General features: G+C 55.3%; 4 protein-coding genes across 6 annotated transcripts in view; 3 read left to right on the top strand and 1 right to left on the bottom strand.

Annotated features, from left to right (window-relative positions):
* Fam234a (family with sequence similarity 234 member A) overlaps window positions 1–4,998 on the top strand; it is a 28,815-nt gene extending 23,817 nt beyond the window's left edge. For both annotated transcript variants that reach the window (XM_075941409.1, XM_075941410.1), the window contains 8 exons: window positions 437–567; window positions 1,566–1,698; window positions 1,945–2,074; window positions 2,456–2,596; window positions 2,890–2,965; window positions 3,151–3,306; window positions 3,738–3,840; window positions 3,929–4,998. In XM_075941409.1, coding sequence (XP_075797524.1) covers window positions 437–567; window positions 1,566–1,698; window positions 1,945–2,074; window positions 2,456–2,596; window positions 2,890–2,965; window positions 3,151–3,306; window positions 3,738–3,840; window positions 3,929–4,140 — 1,082 coding nt within the window. In that variant the 3' untranslated portion in view covers window positions 4,141–4,998. The remainder of the gene's footprint in view (window positions 1–436; window positions 568–1,565; window positions 1,699–1,944; window positions 2,075–2,455; window positions 2,597–2,889; window positions 2,966–3,150; window positions 3,307–3,737; window positions 3,841–3,928) is intronic.
* Window positions 4,999–6,832: 1,834 nt separating this feature from the next.
* On the bottom strand, window positions 6,833–15,379 carry Rgs11 (regulator of G protein signaling 11). Of its 2 annotated transcripts, XM_075941413.1 has the most exons (17): window positions 15,193–15,379; window positions 14,852–14,948; window positions 14,732–14,782; window positions 14,547–14,653; window positions 13,938–13,989; window positions 13,775–13,833; window positions 13,196–13,272; window positions 12,997–13,078; window positions 12,446–12,514; window positions 10,879–10,902; window positions 10,743–10,804; window positions 10,534–10,647; window positions 10,326–10,441; window positions 10,112–10,199; window positions 9,895–10,033; window positions 7,738–7,820; window positions 6,833–7,651 (listed from the first exon to the last, which is right to left on the bottom strand). In XM_075941413.1, exons 1-17 carry the CDS (start codon window positions 15,259–15,261, stop codon window positions 7,537–7,539), a joined length of 1,404 nt encoding a protein of 467 aa, XP_075797528.1. In that variant the 5' UTR covers window positions 15,262–15,379; the 3' UTR covers window positions 6,833–7,536. The 2 variants fall into 2 exon arrangements, with proteins under 2 accessions (XP_075797528.1, XP_075797527.1); XM_075941412.1 differs by having other exon boundaries at window positions 14,732–14,948.
* Window positions 15,380–16,344: 965 nt separating this feature from the next.
* Window positions 16,345–18,473, top strand: Arhgdig (Rho GDP dissociation inhibitor gamma). Its single transcript, XM_075941415.1, has 6 exons — window positions 16,345–16,669; window positions 17,284–17,463; window positions 17,557–17,640; window positions 17,832–17,908; window positions 17,986–18,049; window positions 18,127–18,473. Exons 1-6 carry the CDS (start codon window positions 16,597–16,599, stop codon window positions 18,324–18,326), a joined length of 678 nt encoding a protein of 225 aa, XP_075797530.1. The 5' UTR covers window positions 16,345–16,596; the 3' UTR covers window positions 18,327–18,473.
* Window positions 18,474–18,604: 131 nt separating this feature from the next.
* Window positions 18,605–21,710, top strand: Pdia2 (protein disulfide isomerase family A member 2). The gene is made up of 11 exons (XM_075941414.1): window positions 18,605–18,827; window positions 19,450–19,656; window positions 19,765–19,898; window positions 19,975–20,112; window positions 20,185–20,301; window positions 20,409–20,534; window positions 20,604–20,801; window positions 20,891–21,011; window positions 21,091–21,272; window positions 21,381–21,485; window positions 21,583–21,710. The coding sequence occupies exons 1-11, from the start codon at window positions 18,620–18,622 to the stop codon at window positions 21,625–21,627; spliced, it is 1,581 nt and encodes a 526-aa protein (XP_075797529.1). The 5' UTR covers window positions 18,605–18,619; the 3' UTR covers window positions 21,628–21,710.
* The last annotated feature ends 112 nt before the right edge of the window (window positions 21,711–21,822 follow it).

Consider the following 21,822-nt stretch of genomic DNA (forward strand, 5'->3'; position numbering starts at 1 on the left):
ACAGGCCAGAGGAAGAAAGACACACCCAACTTTTATGTGAGCGTCTGGGGATCTGAACTCTGGCCATCACACTTGTGTAGCAAGTGCTTTAACCATTGAGCCATCCTCCTGCTCCATGATGTTGCAGTTTTTTGCAAGGTCATACTATGTAGTCCAGACTGACCTGTATCCCAGGCTGGCTTTTCACTTGCAGCAAACCTCCTAGGTCAGCTTCCTAATGCTGACATTACAGGCCTGAGCCGTGGTACCCAGCTGCCTTTTCAAGAGGCTATCTAGTATCTTCTAGTATCTTCTCCCTCATCTGTGTGTGCTTGTTCTGCAACATTTCAGAGCACTTGTACACACTCCTGTATCTAAGTGGGCTGCCAAGAATGGCTCATGTAAGTCTATCATTGGCTCGTCAAGATGATTGGAGCCTCTGTGTGTTTGGTTTTAGGGGAAACCCTGTGGAGCCACTCCAGCAATTTGGGTGGAAATGCTTCTGTATTGAGCCCCCTGCTCCAGGTGCCCGATGTTGATGGTGATGGCGCCCCAGACCTACTGATCCTCGCTCGGGAGGGGCACGAGGTGATAAGCGTAGTTCTCAAGTACCCCAGGCCCACTTACTCCCTTTTCTTCCTCTTCCACTTTTCCCTAGAGAGAATTTCTGTGACCACCCAGCAGGGGGTTCTCCCAGGGCTCTGTATCCTGAGGTCCACACATCCAGCATCCGAGGTCCACACATGCAGCATCTGAGGTCCACACATGCAGCATCCTGGGGTCCACACATGCAGCATCCTGAGGTCCACACATGCAGCATCCTGGGGTCCACACATGCAGCATCTGAGGTCCACACATGCAGCATCCTGGGGTCCACACGTGCAGCATCTGAGGTCCACACATGCAGCATCCTGAGGTCCACACATGCAGCATCCTGAGGTCCACACATGCAGCATCCTGAGGTCCACACATGCAGCATCCTGAGGTCCACAGTGCAGCATCCTGGGGTCCACACATGCAGCATCTGAGGTCCACACATGCAGCATCCTGGGGTCCACACGTGCAGCATCCTGGGGTCCACACGTGCAGCATCTGAGGTCCACACATGCAGCATCCTGAGGTCCACACATGCAGCATCCTGAGGTCCACACATGCAGCATCCTGAGGTCCACACATGCAGCATCCTGAGGTCCACAGTGCAGCATCCTGGGGTCCACACATGCAGCATCTGAGGTCCACACATGCAGCATCCTGGGGTCCACACGTGCAGCATCCTGGGGTCCACACGTGCAGCATCCTGGGAGGCTCCATCTCTACAGGAACTTACTGGCTTCCCCATGGGTGGCAGAACGCACATGGCTTATGTATGGGTTGGCATGAGCCTGCAGCTCCATGACCTACAGCTCCCATACTTCCCAGCAGGCTGTGCAGCACAATCACACATGCTCCCTGTTGGTCACTCTCCTCAAAGTACTTTTCCCCCAGACCCAAAGAGTGTTTACCACCTTCTCTGTAACTCCCTAAAGCTCCCCTGCCCTCCCATGGAGCAGGTTCTTCCTTTTCCCTACTGTTCTTTGTTACTTCAGGTCAGCGGGGCTATCTATTCAGGCAGCACCGGGTACCAGATTGGCCACAGAGACAGCCTGGGTGTGGATGGAGACGGTGGCGCCCTCCTCCATGTGACCAGAACGGGTGCTCACTATATTCTCCTGCCCTGTGGTATGTTGGATGCCACATTCTTGGGATGGGCTTTTCTCCTGGAGTGATGCTAGACAGAACACTGGGTTCTGGGCTAGATCAAGGAGCATGTAAATTGGTGACTGGCCATCTTGTGGCCACTCCGGTTCGTAAGCTGACAAGCAACAATCAGGAAGCCCAAAGGCTAGACTGGGTGTGGTTCCGGAGGTGGGACTGATGGGTGTACCTGGTCCCCATGGTGACTGTGTCCTTCTGTGTTTTGAACAGCAAGTGCTCTCTGCGGCGTCTCTGTGAAGGGTCTCTATGAGAGAATCACTGGGAGAGATGGCCAGTTTAAGGAAGACTCCTACTGGGAGAATATACTTAATAGCTCTGCCCACCGGAGGCTTCTGCCCAGGTTTGTCTGACACACAGGTCTCAGTTAGGGACAACCTTGTGTGGAGCACAGGACAACCAAACTAGAACCTTGAAGTACTGTTAGACCGCCATGTCTCTGGAACTGAAAAACGGGCAAGCAAAAGCAGAGTAAAAACTGAGAAGGCCGGGGTGGCTCCGTGATAGTGTGCTTGGCTAGCTTTCATCCCCCAGTAGTAGAGAAAAATATTGAATGGGGAGATCATCCTTGTTCCACAAACAGCATCTCATTTATACTTCCAAGCTAGGGAACTGAGAAACATGGAGATATACCATGGGGGCCTGAGGGAAGAATCCCAACAGGCCTGTCTTGGTGAGGCAGGACCCATATGCTCCCCCCACCACCTCCACTCTCCTCGTCTAGCTCTGGAGCAGTTCGCTACCTGATGAATGTCCCAGGGAAAGCTGGCCAGGACGTGCTGCTTGTGAGCTCTGAGACCTGTATGCTGCTGGATGGACAAGATCTGGTGCCCAAGTGGACCCTTGGTGCAACTCAGGTTCTGAGGTATGTGCAGTTGCTGCTGAGCGTGGGAGGGGTGCATGCCTGCTGAGGACCTCAGTGTGTCCTGCTGACTGTCAGGGGGCGTGTACAGTGGACTGGAAGGCCTGTGTGATTCTGTTAGAGGCCTTGCTGTCCTCGGATCTGTCCTTGTCACTGGAGGGGCCTCTGAAGCTGCTGGTCATCCCGGGTCTAGATATGGGTAGCCCCATCCAACCCAGGAGCTGCGGCCATGGACATTTCATCTCAGATTCCTGTACCAAGACCTTCTGTGATGTCCTTTTCCTTAATCCTTCCAGAAAACCCGTCCTTGGCCACTACAAACCAGACACTTTGGCTGTGGTCATTGAAAATGGAACCAGTATTGATAGACAGGTAGGCTGGGCTTCCTGTGTGGATTGGGCATCTACCTTGCCAACAGCTGATGACAAACTGTGAAAGCAGACAGTGCTGAGCCCCAGGCTGCTGCCCTCAGATGGGGAGGTGATTCAGAGAGCAGCCTTTACGGCTGGCATGGCTGAGCAAGCTGGGGCTGCCAGTAGTGTCCTCTCCCTCCCCAGATCCTACTTCTGGACCTCAGTACTGGGTCTATGCTGTGGAGCCAGCACCTCCCAAGCCTACCTGGGGGCCCACCATCCACAAGCCTGATGACAGCAGACCACCGCTCAGCCTTCTTCTTCTGGGGCCTCCATGAGCTTGGCAGCGCCGATGAGATGGTACAGGGTCATATGTTCAGGGAATACTACTTGTTGGGATCTGGTGCCAGATCCCCCTGGAAGCTGCCAGGGACTGGACCACCAGCAGTCCACTGCATGAGCGCAGACCTGTAGAAAGGGGGTCCAGGCCAAGAAGGAGGTATCATGATGTGCCTTGGAGCTACAAGAGAAGGATCTTGGAGATGGGGTGGACCTGTAATTGGGGAGGCAGGTGCTTATAAACACCAGGAAGGACCAGGTCCAGGTGGGGGAAGCAGGGGCTAGCAGATATTCATGGAACAGGAAGTGGCTTTCTGGGGGACCCTGGTAGACATAGTCTAAATAGGGATAACACATGGATAACCGCTTTTGAAGGTAACTTGAGGGCTGTGCACTTAGACGTGGCGGTGGCCTGGGTGCAGCAGGTCAGGCGCACTGTGTTCTCACTTCAGGGTCCCCAAGACATGCAGCACAGCCTATACATGTTCCACCCCACCCTGCCTGGCATCCTGCTGGAGCTAGCCAACGTGACTGCCAACATCGTGGCCTTTGATGGTGAGCATGGGCTCGGGCACTGGGTCCGGCCCTTCCCTGTGCTAGTTTGCTCTGGCCAGCCCTGAGCACCACTGACTGTCCCCCACAGCCATCCTGTTCGAGCCAAGTCGCCATGCTGCCTACGTGCTCCTGACAGGCCCAGCAAGCTCAGACATGCCTGGCCTGGTCTCTGTGACCAAACACAAAGTGCGAGACCTCGTTCCTGGCAGCAGAGTGGTCCACCTTGGCAGCGGCAGCTCAGACAGCGACCAGGCTATCCGCGACCGCTTCTCCCGCCTGCGGTACCGAAGTGAGGTGTAGGTGGTGGCGGCTGGAGCAGATGGAGACTCCAACTGTGAAAACAAAGCCTCCTGGAAAGTTGGCCTACCCTCAGCCTCCATGCTGGCCTCACTGCTTGCCCTGGTCTTTCTGGCCTTCTGAGAACTATGGCCTTACCAGCTCTACCCAAGGATGTTGGGGGCTCCTCCAGTCTTCTGCCTATACCATGTCCTCCCTCAGAGGTCTCACTGTGTGACTCATGTGATCTGGTCAAGGCCAGTAGGCCTCCCTGTGGTCTCTCTGGGCCAATATGGGCCAAGCCAGCCCTTCAGGAAGCCCCCCACTTAGTGCCTCTGCACCTTCTCACACTCCACTGAAAAAGCCACTGCTGTGGGGTGCCCCTGCCTGTGGTGTCTGTCCGTCCCTCTCCTTCCAGCCTGGCTCTCCCCTTGTCTGCACTGTCTCTCAGGAGTCACAGAGCTCAGAGGGTGGTAGGCCCTGGGCGACTTCAGGGCTACAGCTAGAACCTGAGTCTCTGAGCTGCTTTCCCAAAGCAGAAAGGAGCATGTCTCCTGAGCAGCAAGAGTTTTTTCCCAGCAGAAGGGGTCTGGACTGGAGCCTGTGGGTGCACTTGAGGGACCTCTGGAATACACGTTGAGTCTGTCTCTTCTTCAGTACACTGGACCTGCTGTTTGCAAAGGTGTGTCCCTTTTCCTGCTCTCTGGTGCTTACCTGATACAGGTCTCACCTTGTGCCTTGTTGCTCCTGAGGCCCAAGGGCAACAGAACAGCTCTGCTCAGACCAGATCCCTAGCTCTGTAGCCAAAGCAGTCCCATGACCCTAGCCACCATGGAAAACAACATAATAAATGATTTGCACTGATGGGGGAAAGCCCCAGGAGCTCATTGTGAGCCTGCAGTCTGTCTGGATGTCTCTCTGCTTGCAATACACAAAGGGATTATTCTAAGTCATTACCAGGAATTGCCAGGTCTCGGAGCCAAGAGGGCAGTTAAAATGAGAGCTCTCCACAGGCCTGCCCGATGGGAACAAGCCTGTAGGCCGCACAGCCTCTAGGATGGTCACCAGGACCGCGGCTCCCGCTGTCTCGGCAGGCATCTCTACCCTAGCATCGTGTCCTCTGTGTTCTGCTATGCAGTGTAATGAAATGGAAGATCAGGTCAGCTCTGGCTGTCACTACACAAGAGGACCTGGAAGGGTTTCAGGGCTTGACCTGAGAGTATCAGTTCTTCTGAGAACCTTGGAGTTTGCTAAACATAAACTTGTTCTCATAACTGCTCATGTTCAAAAATCTTAAGTGTGCGCGTGCACAAAAGCCTGAGGTGTCAGCACGAGGGCTGAGGGTGATGGATAGGTGTTTTCAAGGCTGAGGGTGATGGATGGGTGTTTTCAAGGCTGAGGGTGATGGATAGGTGTTTTCAAGGCTGAGGGTGATGGATAGGTGTTTTCAAGGCTGAGGGTGATGGATAGGTGTTTTCAAGGCTGAGGGTGATGGATAGGTGTTTTCAAGGCTGAGGGTGATGGATAGGTGTTTTCAAGGCTGAGGGTGATGGATAGGTGTTTTCAAGGCTGAGGGTGATGGATAGGTGTTTTCAAGGCTGAGGGTGATGGATAGGTGTTTTCAAGGCAGGAAATTGGTCCCTCACCCTGAGAAGTAAAGGTAACTCAGCACACATATCACTCAGAGAAGAAATGGCGATGGGGGAGAAGGGTGTACCTCCAGATTTCAGGAGCCAGGCTCTCCACTGCACAGGATGAGGTGCAGGGTCAAAGGGCAGACACCAGTCAGGCTGGGTTGTACTCTCTACCCTGCTCCCCGAAGGCCACCTAGTGGCTGTTGATCAGTGGTTTATGATCATTAAGGGACCAGGCAGTTTCCCCTCTAGCCTGCCCAAGGTTTCTTAGGGTCCCTGGGCTTGCTTTGGGTTGTGTCTCCTGCAGCTGGGCATACCTTCTCTAGGGGACACTGGACAGATGGCAGCATCCTGTCTGCTCACACCTTCTTTGACAAGTTTCTGGCTTTCTCTTGCACTCATGCAACCAAGGGCCTCAGGGCTGCCAACTGAGACCACCGAAGCCTGAGGGGACTGGGCCACTCAGCAGCCCAAGCACAATGGGCACCCTCCACGGTAGAGATAAGATGGCCTGGGAATTGGTTCTCTCTACCACGTAGGTCCTGGGGATTGAACTCGGGTCATCAGGCTTGACAGCAAGCACCTTTACCCACTGAATCATTCTGCCAGACCTGTTGTGGCTGCTTTTTTTGTTTTGTTTTGTTTTGTTTTGTTTTTCGAGACAGGGTTTCTCTGTGGTTTTGGAGCCTGTCCTGGAACTAGCTCTTGTAGACTAGGCTGGTCTCGAACCTACAGAGATCCGCCTGCCTCTGCCTCCCAAGTGCTGGGATTAAAGGCATGTGCCACTACTGCCCAGCTTTTTTTTTTTAATATTTATTTATTTATTATGTAGACAATATTCTGCCTGCGTGCAGGCCAGAAGAGGGCACCAGATCTCATTACAGATGGCTGTGAGCCACCATGTGGTTGCTGGGAATTGAACTCAGAACCTTTGGAAGAGCAGGCAATGCTCTTAAACACTGAGCCATCTCTCCAGCTGCTTTTTATACCAGAACCACACCCTTGATCCCCGCCCCCTGCTCTTCACACACACCAGTATATGACATGCTTACATGCTTACACTACAATGCCACACATCACATGCAAGGGCTTGAATCTTTTATTTCTGTAGAAATGAATTGTGAGCAGAGACTGGGGGACAACCCTGGTGGGAGCTGCATGGCAGAAGGAGGCATCTGTTTCTAGTTCTGGGGCAGGGATGGCAATGCTAGCAGCTTGGGGCAGCCTGGAGAGGGAGACTGTTCCTTGGCAAAGACCTTCCCTAGGGGTTCTGGGAGCATCACAATCAGGACAGCAGCGTGGAGTTGCCTTTCTACAGATCTGGTAAGACGGGTGGGAGAGAAGCCATGTACAGTGGTGAATGTGGTACCTGCAGATACTGTCTACTAAGAAGCTCCAGCAGAACAAGGAACCCACACAGTGTTGGAGCCCTCCTGAATAGGATGGCATAACCGGAGGCCAGTATCTCTTCATGGGTCACCAACTTGACATTCTAGAGAAGAGATGGCTACCTAGTCTTGAACTTAAGATGACAGAATACCAGAAACTCTGAGAATTACCTTCTAGGAATAAGTCCTGTCTTGGTAGGGTTCAGCCAATGAAATCTCTTCACTAGGAATCAGTGTCTGGACCAGTCCCTCCTAGGCAGGGGAGGATTTCCTTAGTGGAGGCCCAAGGGCCTTATGGTTAGGCTAGGGTCTCTACACAGGGCGATACCAGTGCTGGGGGCCCAATGTCCAGGAGAGCATGACCCCACAAGTAAAGTGAGGTGACTGGCAATATCCAATTACTGCTCCCCGTTGCCACCTGCAGGGGTGCTGGTCACTGCAGGCTCCTCAGGGGTAGATTGAAGAACAGGGCTGGGGCTTGAGTGCAGAGGTTTCCGCAAGAATGGGAATGCCCTGGGGATAAGAAAGTGCTGAGGACCCGGGTCGTCTTTCTGCAGGGTCCTCCCTGCTCCGTGGGTTTGGGTGGTGGCATGGCTCACCGGCGCTTCGTCTCCAGTGGAATCACAGCTTCCTCCAGCAGGCCCTTGTATATGTCAGACTTCAGGAACCTCGGGTAGGAGTCCTGCAGGAGACAGTATCCTGTCTGACTCTTCCACTTCCTAGCCAGGTCCAGTCAGGCATTTCTGGGGCTAGCCATCTTCTTGCTCATAGGCCATTCAGGACAGGGTGCTGGGGGTGGGGGCAACCATCCAACACTAGCCCAGAACAAGACCTAGAGAGACCTGTCACCCATCTGGTGGGGCCACCAGACTGCGAAACATGGCAAGAGGCACCGTATTCACACATGGAGGGATGAACCAGTATCTCCAGCCAGGGATGAGGAGCCAGAGTGCTCCCACCTCTCTGTAGAGGCAGGGCAAGAATGCTGGGTTGTAACTGCACAGCGGAGCCAGGCTTGATGGCTCACACCTGTAATCCCAACCCTTGGGAGGCAAAGGGAGGAGGAGCATGAGTTCATGGATAGCCTGGGCTACATAGTGAGGTTATAAAGAAAGAATCGTCCTTTAAAGGGCAGAGCACTAGAAAAATAGAGAAAAACTACAAAAACCCACACTAAGGCCAGGTGTGGTGGTACATGCCATTAGCACTCAGGACGCAGGGGCAGGTGGATCTCTGAGTTCAAGGCCAGCCTAGTCTACATAGTGAGTCCCAAGACAACCAGAGCTACATAGAAAGGCCCTGACTCAAAAAAAAAAAAAAAAAAAGACACATCTCAAAACACACACCAGAGAGCAGGAGGCCAACAAGGGCTGGGTGTCACTGAATGATCATTAAGATGACCAGGCCAGGAGTGTCAGCTTGAGTTCAAGTGGGAGAACTCACAAATCAGGGTTTCTCTGTGTAGCCCTGACTGCCCTGGAACTCACTTTATAGACCAGGTTAGCCTCAAATTCAGAGATCCCAGAAATCCACCTGCCTCTGCCTCCCAAGTGCTGGGGTTAAAGCTGTGCACCACCACACCTAGATTTTGGTTTTTTGGTTTTTTTGTTTTGTTTGCTTGTTTTGTTTTTTGAGAAAATGATGTTTTTTTAATGGTATGATGATGGATGCCTGAAATCCTAGCAGTCTAGGGGGAAACAGAAGGATCAGGAGTTCAGAGTCATCCATAGCAAATTCAAGGCCAGTCTGCACTACAGGAGACTGGCTCTAATGACAAGGATGATGATGATAATCAATTGTTACAGGTTGAAACTTTTTTTTTTCTTTTTTGGTTTTTCGAGACAGGGTTTCTCTGTAGCTTTAGAGCCTGTCCTGGAACTAGCTCTTGTAGACCAGGCTGGCCTCAAACTCACAGAGATCTGCCTGCCTCTGCCTCCCGAGTGCTGGGATTAAAGGTGTGCGCCACCACTGCCTGGCCTGAAACTTATTAAATATGTTGAAATCCATGTGTTTTTGTTTTTGAGACAGGATCTCACTATGTAGATCAGGCTGGCCTTGAATTTACAGAGATCCACCTGCCTCTGATTCCCTAGTGCCAGGATTAAAGGTTTGCGACACCATGCCCTAAGAAATCTATTTATTTATTATAGTATTAAATGGCATCAGGAGGCTGAGGCAGGAGGCTCGCCTACAAGTCAAAGGCAAGCTGGACATATATACATAGTTAGAGATTATAGAGTGAGACCCTGACTCAAGACAAACCAAAAAACTTGCTAACCCCTCTGAACACATACTAAGGACCCAGGTAATTGTTTTAAAACTGATCAGCACTGGCTGGGCGGTGGTGGCGCACGCCTTTAATCCCAGCACTTGGGAGGCAGAGGCAGGCGGATCTCTGTGAGTTCGAGACCAGCCTGGTCTACAAGAGCTAGTTCCAGGACAGGCTCCAAAACCACAGAGAAACCCTGTCTTGAAAAACCAAAAAATAAAAAAATAAAACTGATCAGCACTGTAAAGAATCGAGCTTTGACTCCATCTATACCACTAGATGACCAGAGAGTACACAAACGGGTGGGGTGGGGAACGGACGCCCAGGCAAAAGACAGCAGGCAATGGTGGGGTCTGAATGCCACCACGCTGGTTTACTGAAACCACGGCAGTGAGCTGCACAGGCTGTGCTCACTCCTTATGAAGCCAACAGAACTGAAGGCAACGCAGGCAGGGTTGTGACAGCAGCGACACCAGGATGTGCCCACCTTCTTCATGAGCATGTAGATATGCAGCTGGGCCGCATCGAGGACATAGCGGTGAGGCTGGCGCATCCCCTCCAGGGTCCACTCCATTGTCCGGCTGTCAATGTTGACCCAGCGGGCAGCTCCAGGGGCCAGGAACTGCCTGGGACACAGATGGCACAGAGCAGGCCCATGCTGGGCCTGAGCCATGGCCAACTAGCTTCCCCTCCCACACACTTACTGGTAGACAGCATCCACCAGGGCAGGGACCTGGGCCTGCCTGCCAAAGCGCAGCTCCTCACAAGCCTCCCAGAAGCTGAGGTTTTCCGCTGAGGACAGGGCAGCAATCAGAGTTAGGGGTCCCACTGAGAAGGCTAGAGAAAGCCTGGGGCACGGTCCCAGGCAGTGGTCTCCCCACCTCGAGGGTGCCTATAGCAGGAAGGTAGGCTCCTCACCGCTGAACTCCTTCTGGAGAAAGTCCATGAAGTGGCCACGCCCCACGGGGTCATCCAGGAGCTCTCGGAAGCTGAAGCTCCATCGCTCCACACGGAGCTTTGTGGGGGCAGCCACCCTGGGAGGGGAGAGGGCAGAGCAAGAGAGAGTGGGCTGCTGATCCTGCTAACAGTCTGGGAGTGATTGACTACCCGAACACCCAGGGCTTACTTGGGCGCATTCATGGCCCAGTAGGTGACATCATCTGTGATCCAAGGGTTGCTGGGCAGGCATCCTGACAAGATGGGATCGTGCGGGCCATGCTGGCTGCTGAACTTCAGGTACCTGGGGGTTCCAGGGACCGGTGCAGGATAGCCTTAGGGACAAGGAGCTCTACAAAGGGTCTGGGTTGGGAGGGTCCCTTGCTGCTCCTCACTCACGCCTCGAGGCAGACAGAAGACTTCACCCGGTTCCTGCCCAATGCCTTCCTGAAGCGCTCGATCTAAGACACCAGAGCTGAGTCAGGACCTGTGGTAGGGGAGGAGCGTCCCTACCCCCCAAGTTTCTAGGACCTACCTCACACTTATAAAAATCCGAGCTCTAGGTCTGGAAGACAGGGGAGGCTTGAGTTACAAGGCAGCCTTCTGGGGTTCAGGAATCCTTCTATGCCACCAACCAGGGCTGAGACTTTGCCCCACAAGGATGCAGCAAAGAGTGGCTCAGACCTGCCCCCAACTTTTGGAGTCCCTTCCTCGTAGCTCTAGCCCTAGGGGAGGCCTCGACAGCCTTTATCTAGAGACTCTGATGCTCTACCAAACCCTAAGCCCAGCTACCTAGAAAGCCTTCACTTGTTAGTAAGCTGTCATGCTTTCTGATGACTTGAGGTCTTTTTGTTGTTTCGACAGGGTTTTCTTTGGTTCATGCTGGCCTTGAACTCACGGTGTAGTTGAGGATGCCCTTATACTTCTGGTCCTTCTGCCTTCACCTCCCAAGCAGGATGATTAGAGGCGTCTGCCATCATGCTTTGTTTGTTTGTTGTTTGTTTTGGTTCGTTTTTTTCAAGACAGGATTTCTCTGTGTAATAGACCTGGCTGGCTGGACTGCCCTGGAACTCCCTTTGTAGACCAGGCTGGCCTTGAACATAGACATCTACCTGCCTCTGCCTCCCAAGTGCAAGGACTAAAGACGTGAGCCCTCGTGCCTGGCTGTTTGTTTTGAGACAGTGTCTCTTTCTGTAGCCCTGCCTGTCCTGGAACTTGCTGTGTAGACCAGGCTGCCCTTGAACTCACAGAGATCCACCTGCCTCTGCTTGTCAAGTGCTGAAAGTAACAGCACATACCACCATGCCTGGTCTTTAAAGTCTTCCTGAAAACATGTATACTGAGCAATCCTTCTCAGGGGAGCCGGGTTTAACTAAGTCACGGCACATCTAGGCAGCTCTGTGTGGCTGACTGAAGGAGCCATGCAATAGACTGGCCAACTATTCCCAACTCCTTAGCCACACTGGGCCCGGGGGCTGGGGTGGATGAGCCCCTGGCTTCCAACATTCATCCTAGTCTCTCTGCTTTAAACGGAAAAAAAGGTTAGGGGCTGAGTTAGCCAGGTGCTGTGAAAAACAGGATCTGCTCTAGAATGTGGTTTAGGTGGGGGTGACTGACGCCTCGCTGCCTGCTGCTGCTGCATTCTTAGGACCTGTCTGTACTGGGTCCCACCTCCTCCAGGTTGGATGTTACCAGAGGCTTTGGAGGGAGGTGCCTGGGGACCCAGGTCCCCCAAGCCATAGCCTTGTCTGTTATCCTTTCACCTCCCTGGGAACCCTGATGCTGTTTCAGCCTGGGGGAAGAGCCTCCCCCACTCCTCTCCCCCGGGACACCACTTACTTGCACCCAGGCAGCAGGTGGGAGAAAGGAGAAGGACAAAGTTACTAAGGGAGCCTGAGGTGGAGCGCAGGCAGAACTGAGACCAGGCACAGCGAGAAACAGGGACCTTGGCATTGCCGCGTCAGGTCCATTTGGGGTGGATCAAAGGATAAACAGATGGATGAGCAGAGCAATGATCTCTGATGCGGGTTAAGTGGAAGAGCGTGTGTTAGCGTTAAAGCAGCAGGGAGTGGGGGTGCTGGGGCTGAATATGAGGCTCTTACCATCTGTACTTGGCTGGAGTTGTAAGAGCGCCTCTCAGGACCCTGCTCCAGAATGTTTGGTGCCCCAGGCTGCAGAAGGATGAAATGGGGTGCTAAGCCCCCTACTCCTGACAGTCTTCAACACCCTTTATTCTTTGGTGTGGAAACTGAGTCCAGACATGGTTTTGAATCCCATCTCTCTGCCCACCCTGACTCAGATAGTAGGCAGACCTCAAGCCATATGCTAGGACCTCAGATTCCCAGGCACTGCCACCCGAAACCCAGTCCCTCTGCTGTAGCTGGGCTCAGCCCCACCTTGGTCCCGCGTTAGTGCTTGTGTGTCTCCCATACACTAGTGAAGCTGACTTGTTCTGTGGTCCGGACAAGAGGCAGCCTCAAACCTAACCATGTCACCTATATATTCTCAACCAAGAAGCAACAAACTGCCTGTCACTGCCCAGACCCTGAAATACACCAACCTAAGTAGACAGTTTTGAGAGAACTTTTTAGCAACATACACAGACCCTTTTTGACAACCAGGAGAACTCTGCCCTCACCACACGCGGACTCACAGGGGGCCTGTTCACCAGCCAGTATGTCTGCTCCTGACACGAAATGACCAGCCTGTCTCCCTTCCTGCGCTGCTTTGCTGCCCTGGGAGAGGTGAAAGGAAGTTGATCCCCACACAGAGCCCCGGGGCTGCCAGTGCCCAGCTCGCCATCCTGAACACTCTGAGCTCAGTGTCCCACTAGCTGTGGTTTGGTGTCTCACCGCAGCTGCTCTCGAGCCTGCATCACTACTAGATCCCAGGCATGGTTGATCTTCTTGTGCAGCTGGGCATAATGTTCCTGGAGGGCAGTAGGGTATTCAGTGGGTAAAGTGGGTAACCCACACCCAGGCCTAGCTCTAGAACATAGACCCCAGCTCCCAGGGACACTGCAGGGATTTAGTGTAAATGGTGTGTGTGTGGGTGTGTCTGTCCACCTGGTACAGAAACCAGCTCACCCCATGGGAATTCTAACTTTTTTTCTTTTGGTTTTTCGAGACAGAGTTTCTCTGTGGTTTTGGAGCCTGTCCTGGAACTAGCTCTGTAGACCAGGCTGGTCTCGAACTCACAGAGATCCGCCTGCCTCTGCCTCCCGAGTGCTGGGATTAAAGGCGTGCGCCACCACCGCCCGGCTCCCATGGGAATTCTAAACTGGGGCTGCCTTCCCTTCTGGGAACCTTAAGCCTCCCCTAGAGGAATGAGGGCTTCCCAGTAAGTCGGCAGGGGCTGAGTAGAGGTGCATTGTCTAGTGGCCTTGGCTGTATGCCTTGTGCTAGAAGTCCTTAGTCTTCTGGAGGTCCCACCTTCTCGTAGTCCACCAGGGCCCCTTGTTTTTGGATGTTCTTCTTAGCCAGGTAGATGGCTGGAAGGATAGGGACATAGTGCACAGGAGCCATCAGGGTCTAAACCCTATGGCACTGCCCTGGTACCCAGTTCCCAGACTGGATTTCTAGCCATCCCACTCACCATAGTCCAGCTCAGCAGCTGGCCACAGAGTGCTTGTCCAGAAGTAGGGTGTCTTGTGCAGGGAAAATGATGTCCAAGACCTTCTCATCTCTCTCCCAGTTACTCCCTGCTACTTTATGGTTCCTAGCTATGGCTCCTCAGAGGGTGCATCCTGATCTGGAAGCTCCCGCTGACCACTGCCCATTCTTTCTACCTTGAGCAGAGGCCACTTTGTTCCTTGGGGTCTTGTAAAGGGACCGCTTCTGTGACTCTGAACACCTCCCCAGCTGACTGGGGAAGAAGTGGAGCCTGATAACCCAAGGATGTGGTCACGGTCTGAGCGTGGGGTGGCCTGGACTCACACATGGAGGGAGGTGCAGGGCCCCTAACATCAGCAGATTATCTTTCAAGGCTGGGACCTGCTGCTGGACTCCAGCTGAATGCTCCGCACATTGCCCTTTGCATGGCTGCTGCTGCCCTAGAAAGTTGAAGCTCCCTTGACTTGCTTCTGTCCAGATCTTTTGGGGGAGGGTGTGGGTCCTGTCTAGTATGTCTCAATGTTCCCGCTCCAACCCCAGTAAGCCCCACACCTCCCCTGGTGGCGGTGCACCCTGCTACCCTGGGCCTGACCTGGAACCTGTAGGGCGTCTCATCGGGCCGGAGCGTCAAGTCTCGGGACTCACGCAGTGGGTAGATGTAGCCATGCTGAGCCAGGAGTGTGCCCAGGTGCAGGGCCTCTGACGAGAACGAAAACTAAGCGCTCATCCAGCCTCCCCCTCCACACCCCCCGATTCGCGGTGTGCCTTGACTCTCACCCTCCTCGGAGATGCAGAACTTCTGAACCAGCCATTCCACGACATCTCTGCCTGCACGGGAGAGGCGAAGTGGGCGGAGACCGCGGCGCCCTGCTCCCCCAGGGTGTCCACGAGTCTCACCCGCTACCGCGTGGGGAATGGCGGTGATCAAAAGGCGCTGGCTCCGCATCTTCACGCCCTGGTCAGGGTCCTGCATACTCACGATCACCCGCTCCATCTGAGAGCGAGCGCGGGAGGTGGGGGTAATAACTCAGATCGCGCGCAGTTGCCCCCAGGATCCCCAGGCCACCGCGCGGGGATAACAAACTGAAGCAGCAAAGGCCCGGACCAGGGCCACCCAGTGCTGTTATTCTGAACTCCCAGTGCTTTCCCGGGTCTCCCCAGTGCTCTTCACCCACCTCTCCTGCCGCGTTCCGCGACCCCCTCCTGCCAAACCTTATGCCCACAGGCCAAGGACGCACCTTGCTGAGATGTGGCCTCTGCGTGCGGGAGGACCGGCCGTGGGGTGTGCAGCCCGCAACCGTGGCCATGGCGGATGTCCTAGAGGAGACGCCCCGCCTCTTGCCGGCCCCTCCCGCCAAGGTTAACCGTGTGAGCACAGGTTCCCGCACGACCAAGTCAACGGAGCTCTCTCAGGCTGTGACTTGGGATAGCCTGCCGTGGGGGCAGCCTGAAACCTCAGATACCTGCCAAGCAAGGAACCTGCCTTGGTCTGGTGGTCCCAGCCTTCTCCTGTCCCCTGCTTTACCTACACATAAGGTCAGGCTGACCAAAGGACAGCAGTCCTCCCTGGATGATTAGGCATTCTCTGGAGGTTTCAGGCTGCTGGCCGCTGAAGCCATCCCCAGCTAAGGACAAGTAATTTCAGTGTCTAACACTACACACTCCCTGCAGGGCAGGGGTGGGTCTCCCTGGAATCCTGGGCCTTCTTGAAGGGTTTTGCTTTGGAAAGGTAGTAGGCAGTGTGACCACTAGCCCAGTGCTTCAGCGTTCATGGTCCCTGCTACTCAGAAAAGCAAAGGTGGGTTGATCCCTGGTTCTCTCCAGAGAGGAAAAACACTCCTTCCAACAACTTCCTTACTCAAATCCAGGCCTTTAGTTCTGCAGTCTTCAGCTGAAGGCCCAGCTCACCAGCCATCTGCCTTGGCTAACCAACATCCCCTCCCATCCCTAGAGCTCCTCTGGATGTCAAGATTAAAAAAATCTCTCAGCACCCACTTTCTGTTTCTTCAGCATCCTTTCTTTTCCCGGTCATAGGAACCTGCAGAATTGCCTGAGTCCCAGGTCCCCACAAACACATCCCCCACCCCACATTCACAGTCTGCACCAATAAGCTTTAAGGGATCCTTGACTCTGTGTGGCCCAGACTGCACTTCAGTGTGTGGGCGCCCAGAACCAACAGGGTGTGGCCCAGCTGGAGGCTAATAGGCCCTGGGAGTCCCCTTTGCCCAGACAAGAAGGAGGGAGCAGGTGGAGGGTTGCGGGGCTCCAGGTGTGCCCTGCGCCGCCTGCTGATAATGGGAGTCCAGGGACGTGGGGGCGTCGCACCTGTTCCACTTGGCGTCCCTGGCCGGCACGCCCCGCCTAGGGGATCCCGGGGGACCAGACTCCCCGAGGGGGTGGGGCGGCCCTGGGTCCCTGGCGACGCGTCCCGGCGCGGGGCGCGGCAGGGACGACGGGGTTCCGGCGCGGTGCGGACGACACGCGCGTCTCTGCGGGCTGCGCGGGGTCCGCGGAGCGGCTGGGGGCGCGCGGCGCGGGCGCGGCGCTGGGCGCGGGGGGCGCTCCCGGCCGGGATGAGCTCACCGCAGTCGCGCCGGGGCTGAGCCGAGCGGGCGGCGGCTCCGCGGCGGGCCGCGGCTACCATGCTGGGCCTGGACGCGTGCGAGCTGGGGGCGCAGCTGCTGGAACTGCTCCGGCTGGCGCTGTGCGCCCGAGGTGAGTGGCCCGGCCGGGAGGCGGCCACGTGCGCCGGGGGCAGCAAGAGAGCCGTGCGGTTGGGGGGTCAGTCCCCGCGGCAACTTTGGGGGGTTCGTGGGGACCTCGTGGCGTGGATTCTGGCCGGGCGTGGGACTTCAGTTCACGCAGACCCTTCTGGGGAAGGGAGCCAGGAGGAAAGGAGTGTGTCCAGCCCGGAGGCTGCGGCCTCTCCCGTAGGTGGGGCTGGGGCTCCTTCCGGTGAGAGGCAATCCTAAGGTTGGAGGGCAGTAGGCAGCATCTCAGTGAGACTCCTGCCCAAGACACCTAAAGCGGATATGGAGACCCCTAGTTTGGGGCACCACCGCAGGGGCCTAGGACATTATGAGAAGAGCACAGAACTGGGGAGCCCCTAGAGTTCCCCAGGGCCACTCTCTTTAAGGCTAATCAGAAACAAACTGGTCTCTCCAGGGTCTGTTAGGAATCTCTTCCAGTCACCAGAGCCCCTCCTGAGGAGACCAAGCCTAGAGACTTCTAGGGACTCAGCTCCACTGGGCAGGGGGAGGCACACCTGGTGAGAGTGTGGGTCCCAGTCAGCAGGTGGCAGGTGCTTAAATCCCTTCCCCTACTCCCAGTCCTCTTGGCTGACAAGGAGGGGGAGTCAGTCCCAACAGATGAGGTGCTGGACGAAACTGTACCAGAGTACCAGGCCCCTGGGAAGAAGAGCATGCTGGCAATCTGGCAGCTGGACCCTGAGGACGTGAGCCTGGTCAAGTACAAGCAGGCGCTGCTGGGGCCCCTGCCACCCGTTGTGGGTATGGCCTGGGGCCTGGATGTGGGGGGTCGCAAGCAGGGGGTGGGGGAAGGTGGGGCCAGCAGGGTACCCTGTGGATGCTGTTTCTCCTCAGACCCCAGCCTGCCCAACGTGCAGGTGACCAGGCTGACGCTGCTGTCTGATCAGGCTCCAGGGCCTCTCGTCATGGACCTTACAGGTAACCCCCTCTGCAGACCAGAGCCCATCTTTGGATGAAGACGATCCTAGACTCGACCCTGTGCAGAATCCTACTTCCTTGGGTGCACTGCCACAGACGTCATGGGCACCACCAGTCCCTACATAGACATTCCTGGGGCAGGGTCTTGCACATCTTGGAAATTTAGAGTGTACCTGTTATTTTTCTGACAGGAGACCTGGCTGCCCTGAAAAACCAGGTGTTTGTCCTGAAGGAGGGCATTGAATACAAGGTGAAGGTCACCTTCAAGGTGAGGGCAGCTGCAGTAGGGGGCCAGCCGTGTCCCAGCCTTCCAGAGAAGGCTCCTAACATTCTCCTTTCCCCCAGGTCAACAAGGAGATTGTCAGTGGCCTCAAATGTCTGCATCACACCTACCGTCGGGGACTACGTGGTGAGATAGTGTGGAGGGCAGCTGTAGGCTGGGAGAGGTGGGCAGAGGGGTGGCTCCTGACTACCTTCCTTCTGCAGTGGACAAGGCCATCTTCATGGTGGGCAGCTATGGCCCCCGGGCCCAGGAGTATGAATTTGTGACGACAGTGGAGGAAGCACCAAGGGGCGCATTGGCACGTGGCCTCTACGTGGTCAGGTCCCTCTTCACTGATGATGACAGGCTTGACCACCTGTCCTGGGAGTGGTGCCTCCACGTCTGCCAGGACTGGAAGGACTGAACCTCCTTGGGGCCTGTGTTCCCAGTTTCTGTCAGTTGCAGAAGGACCTGCAAGCATCCCCTAGACCTCCCAGTTGGTGATCAGATGTCCCTCACTCTGCTGTGTCCCCCTGCCTGGTGCCCATTAAATGTTACCCTGTCTCGCTGCCCTCGTGTTGCCTCTTTCTGCCTATCTCCGCCCCTAAGGGGCCTTTCACACTTTATCTTCTCTGAGACCCAGCCAGGTGCCACGTGGCTGTTGCTGCTTGGTCCCCAGTCCCTTTATCTACTCCAGCCTTCAGGGCTCAGCACGCCATGGATGGTCGGCTCCTGCCAGTGTTGCTGCTCCTGCTGGGTGTCTCAGGCCCATGGGGACAGGGACAGGAACCTGAGGGCCCTTCAGAGGTGCTCCCTGAGGAGTCCACTGGGGAAGAAGTCCCCACGGATGATGGGATCTTGGTCCTGAGCCACAACACCCTGAGCCAGGCACTACAGGAGCATCCAGCCCTGATGGTGGAGTTTTGTGAGTGCTTCAGCCAGCTGTTTGGGGACCTTGGGGGCCTACGAGTTCAGGCGTCTACTTCCTAGACTTGGCCTTTCTGGCGAGAGGGTGCCTGGACGGAGGCCCTGATGTTGAGCTGGGCTTGGTGGTGGTCTGGTCTGGGTGGCAAGGTGTGGTGGAAGAGCAGTAGCAGCTGGAGGACATGTGATGCCCAGAATCCTCTCCTCTGTCAAGCCATGGCCACATACGGATGTTACTACCTTTGGGGCCTCTATTCCAAATGACTGGTCACCGGTCCTTCTGTGGGGGCAGTGTCCAGTTTGGGTGCTCATGCCATATCCTGTGGCATATGTGTCTGTGGTTCCTTATAACCCTTTACAAATGTCAAAGCCATTCTTAGCTGGCAGGCTTTAGAAAGCAGCTGCATGTGGCCCTGGAGACAGGAAGCAGGATTCTTCCCAAACTCTCCCCAACCTCACTGTGCCTGGGCCCTAGGAGTCTCTGGGGTCTGGCACCCGGGTGTGGTTGTGATCAACGCCTAGGGTGGGCCTGAGGGAGGAGATGAACAGAACATGCTTCCTGTTGGTCCTGGGCTGCAGCTGGGGCTGTTGAGGACTGATGTACTCACAGCCTCATCCCCCAGATGCCCCATGGTGTGGTCACTGCAAGGCACTAGCTCCTGAGTACAGCAAGGCAGCTGCCCTGCTGGCAGCTGAGTCAGCTCCTGTCACCTTGGCCAAGGTGGACGGGCCTGCAGAACCAGAGCTGACCAAGGAGTTTGGCGTGGTAGGGTACCCTACACTCAAGTTCTTCCAGAATGGAAACCGCACAAACCCTGAAGAATATGTAGGTATGAGGTGGGTATGGCTGGTGGTGGGCAAGGTCATCGATGAGGAGTGGGTGTGGCCTAGGGATGGGTGGGGCAGAAGTCCAGTCTGAAGTGGGGATATCTCTGTAGGACCCCAGAAGGCTGAGGGCATTGCTGAGTGGCTGAGGCGGCGAGTAGGGCCCAGTGCCACACATCTGGAAGATGAGGAAGGTGTCCAGGCACTGATAGACAAATGGGATGTGGTGGCCATTGGCTTCTTTCAGGTAAACTGGGAGGGGTGGACAGGCTACGGGAACAGCACTGGTGGTACCCACCATTCTCACAGGGCTGGGTCTGTAGGACTTACAGAAAGAGGATGTGGCCACCTTCCTGGCTTTGGCCAGAGATGCCCTGGACATAACCTTTGGCCTCACTGACCAGTCACGGCTCTTTCAGAAGTTTGGCCTCACCAAGGATACTGTGGTCCTTTTCAAGAAGGTGGGTTAGGGCTGAGGACAGGGTTGGTTTGGGGTCAGGGCCATATCTCCTGCTAACCTTGCTGGTGTCCAGTTTGACGAAGGTAGGGCCGACTTCCCAGTGGACAAGGACACTGGCCTGGACCTGGCGGACCTGTCTCGCTTCCTCATCACACACAGCATGCACCTGGTCACAGAGTTCAACAGCCAGGCAAGTAAAGCTATAGGTCACAGTGAGGTAGGGTGGGGTGCGGAAACCTTGGGCTGGGGGACCTTGAACAGAGGTCCAGTGAAGTTATGAGTTTTCTACCCCATCAGACATCACCGAAGATCTTTGCAGCCAAGATCCTCAACCATCTGCTGCTTTTTGTGAACCAGACACTAGCTCAGCACAGGGAGCTGCTGACAGAATTCAGAGAGGCAGCTCCCCCATTCCGGGGGCAGGTACTGGGGGGCCAGGAGGGAAGAGTGGTAGGGCTAAGGGAGATCCCAACGTGGTATGACTTTTGGTAGGTGTTGTTCGTGATGGTGGATGTGGCGGCTGACAACGACCATGTGCTAAAGTATTTTGGCCTCAAGGCGGAGGAAGCCCCAACCCTGCGCCTGATCAATATTGAGACCACCAAGAAGTATGCACCTTCAGGTGTGGCGCCCATCACTGCCGCTTCTGTAGCTGCCTTCTGCCAGGCAGTCCTCCATGGGGAAGTCAAGGTCTGTAGCTCTTAGAGGTAGGAAGGAGAAGTAGCCCTACAACCTTAACCCTACATAAGACCCCAGTGAAAGCCTGCTTGCTTCCCTAGCCCTACCTGATGAGCCAGGAGATACCCCCTGACTGGGACCAGCGGCCAGTCAAGACTCTTGTGGGCAAGAATTTTGAGCAGGTGGCTTTTGATGAAACCAAGAGTGTGTTTGTCAAGTTCTGTGAGTGCTGAAGAGGGGGAAGGTGGCAGGCTGGTGGGAGGCAGGGGTGTCAGCTAGCCAAGCCTGACTCCTCCCCCAGATGCCCCATGGTGCAGCCACTGCAAGGAGATGGCTCCAGCCTGGGAGGCACTGGCAGAGAAGTACAAAGATCGTGAGGACATTGTCATTGCTGAATTCGATGCTACAGCTAATGAGCTGGAGGCCTTCTCTGTGCATGGCTATCCCACCCTCAAGTTCTTCCCGGCAGGGCCAGACCGGAAGGTGAAGGGATGGATGGGGTGGGGAGTGAACTACTACTCCATAGCTGGCTTGGCTAGCATCAGTTTGTGGCTGGTGAGCATGCCCTCAGGTCCTTCTCTTTCTCCTCAGGTGATAGAATACAAAAGCACCAGGGACCTAGAGACATTCTCCAAGTTCCTGGACAGTGGAGGTGACCTGCCCGAGGAGCCCAAGGAGCCTGCAGTCTCCAACCCAGTGGGTACTCCATTCAGGATTCCAGTCCCTCAGTAGGTTCTCTCCCAGCAGCATGGGCAGAGGCAGGTCTGAACTGGGCTTCTGTGATCCATTCTAGGAAATACAAGCCAATTCCACCGTGGGGCCCAAGGAGGAGCTGTAGCCATTTGCACACTGCATTCCAGGGAGTGGTGTTCTCCAGCGCTGGGGGGAGATGTGCACTATGAATAAAAATGTTTTCCCAGACTTTGTGTGGTTCATGAGCAGGGCTGGCTGGTTTCCCTAGCCTGGTCCCTGGTGCTTACCTCTAATTCAGTACCTCATGGGATCCGACCTTTCTCTTGTGCTCCTGACTTTG

Source organism: Microtus pennsylvanicus, chromosome 11, assembly GCF_037038515.1.
Source record: "Microtus pennsylvanicus isolate mMicPen1 chromosome 11, mMicPen1.hap1, whole genome shotgun sequence".
Classification (NCBI taxonomy): Eukaryota; Metazoa; Chordata; class Mammalia; order Rodentia; family Cricetidae; genus Microtus; species Microtus pennsylvanicus.

Excerpts from the sequence above, each read along its gene's own strand:
- Rgs11 (XM_075941412.1), bottom strand. The coding sequence starts at position 15,261 with ATGGCCACGGTTGCGGGCTGCACACCCCACGGCCGGTCCTCCCGCACG. Across the intron at positions 7,821-9,894 it reads TCTACATGCTCATGAAGAAG|GACTCCTACCCGAGGTTCCT; the intron begins GTGGGCACATCC and ends TGTCTCCTGCAG. Across the intron at positions 7,652-7,737 it reads CCACTGGAGACGAAGCGCCG|GGCATTCCCATTCTTGCGGA; the intron begins GTGAGCCATGCC and ends TCTTATCCCCAG.
- Arhgdig (XM_075941415.1), top strand. The coding sequence starts at position 16,597 with ATGCTGGGCCTGGACGCGTGCGAGCTGGGGGCGCAGCTGCTGGAACTG. Across the intron at positions 16,670-17,283 it reads GCTGGCGCTGTGCGCCCGAG|TCCTCTTGGCTGACAAGGAG; the intron begins GTGAGTGGCCCG and ends CCCTACTCCCAG. Across the intron at positions 17,909-17,985 it reads AGGTGAAGGTCACCTTCAAG|GTCAACAAGGAGATTGTCAG; the intron begins GTGAGGGCAGCT and ends CCTTTCCCCCAG.
- Pdia2 (XM_075941414.1), top strand. The coding sequence starts at position 18,620 with ATGGATGGTCGGCTCCTGCCAGTGTTGCTGCTCCTGCTGGGTGTCTCA. Across the intron at positions 19,657-19,764 it reads AAACCCTGAAGAATATGTAG|GACCCCAGAAGGCTGAGGGC; the intron begins GTATGAGGTGGG and ends ATATCTCTGTAG. Across the intron at positions 21,273-21,380 it reads CGGCAGGGCCAGACCGGAAG|GTGATAGAATACAAAAGCAC; the intron begins GTGAAGGGATGG and ends CTTTCTCCTCAG.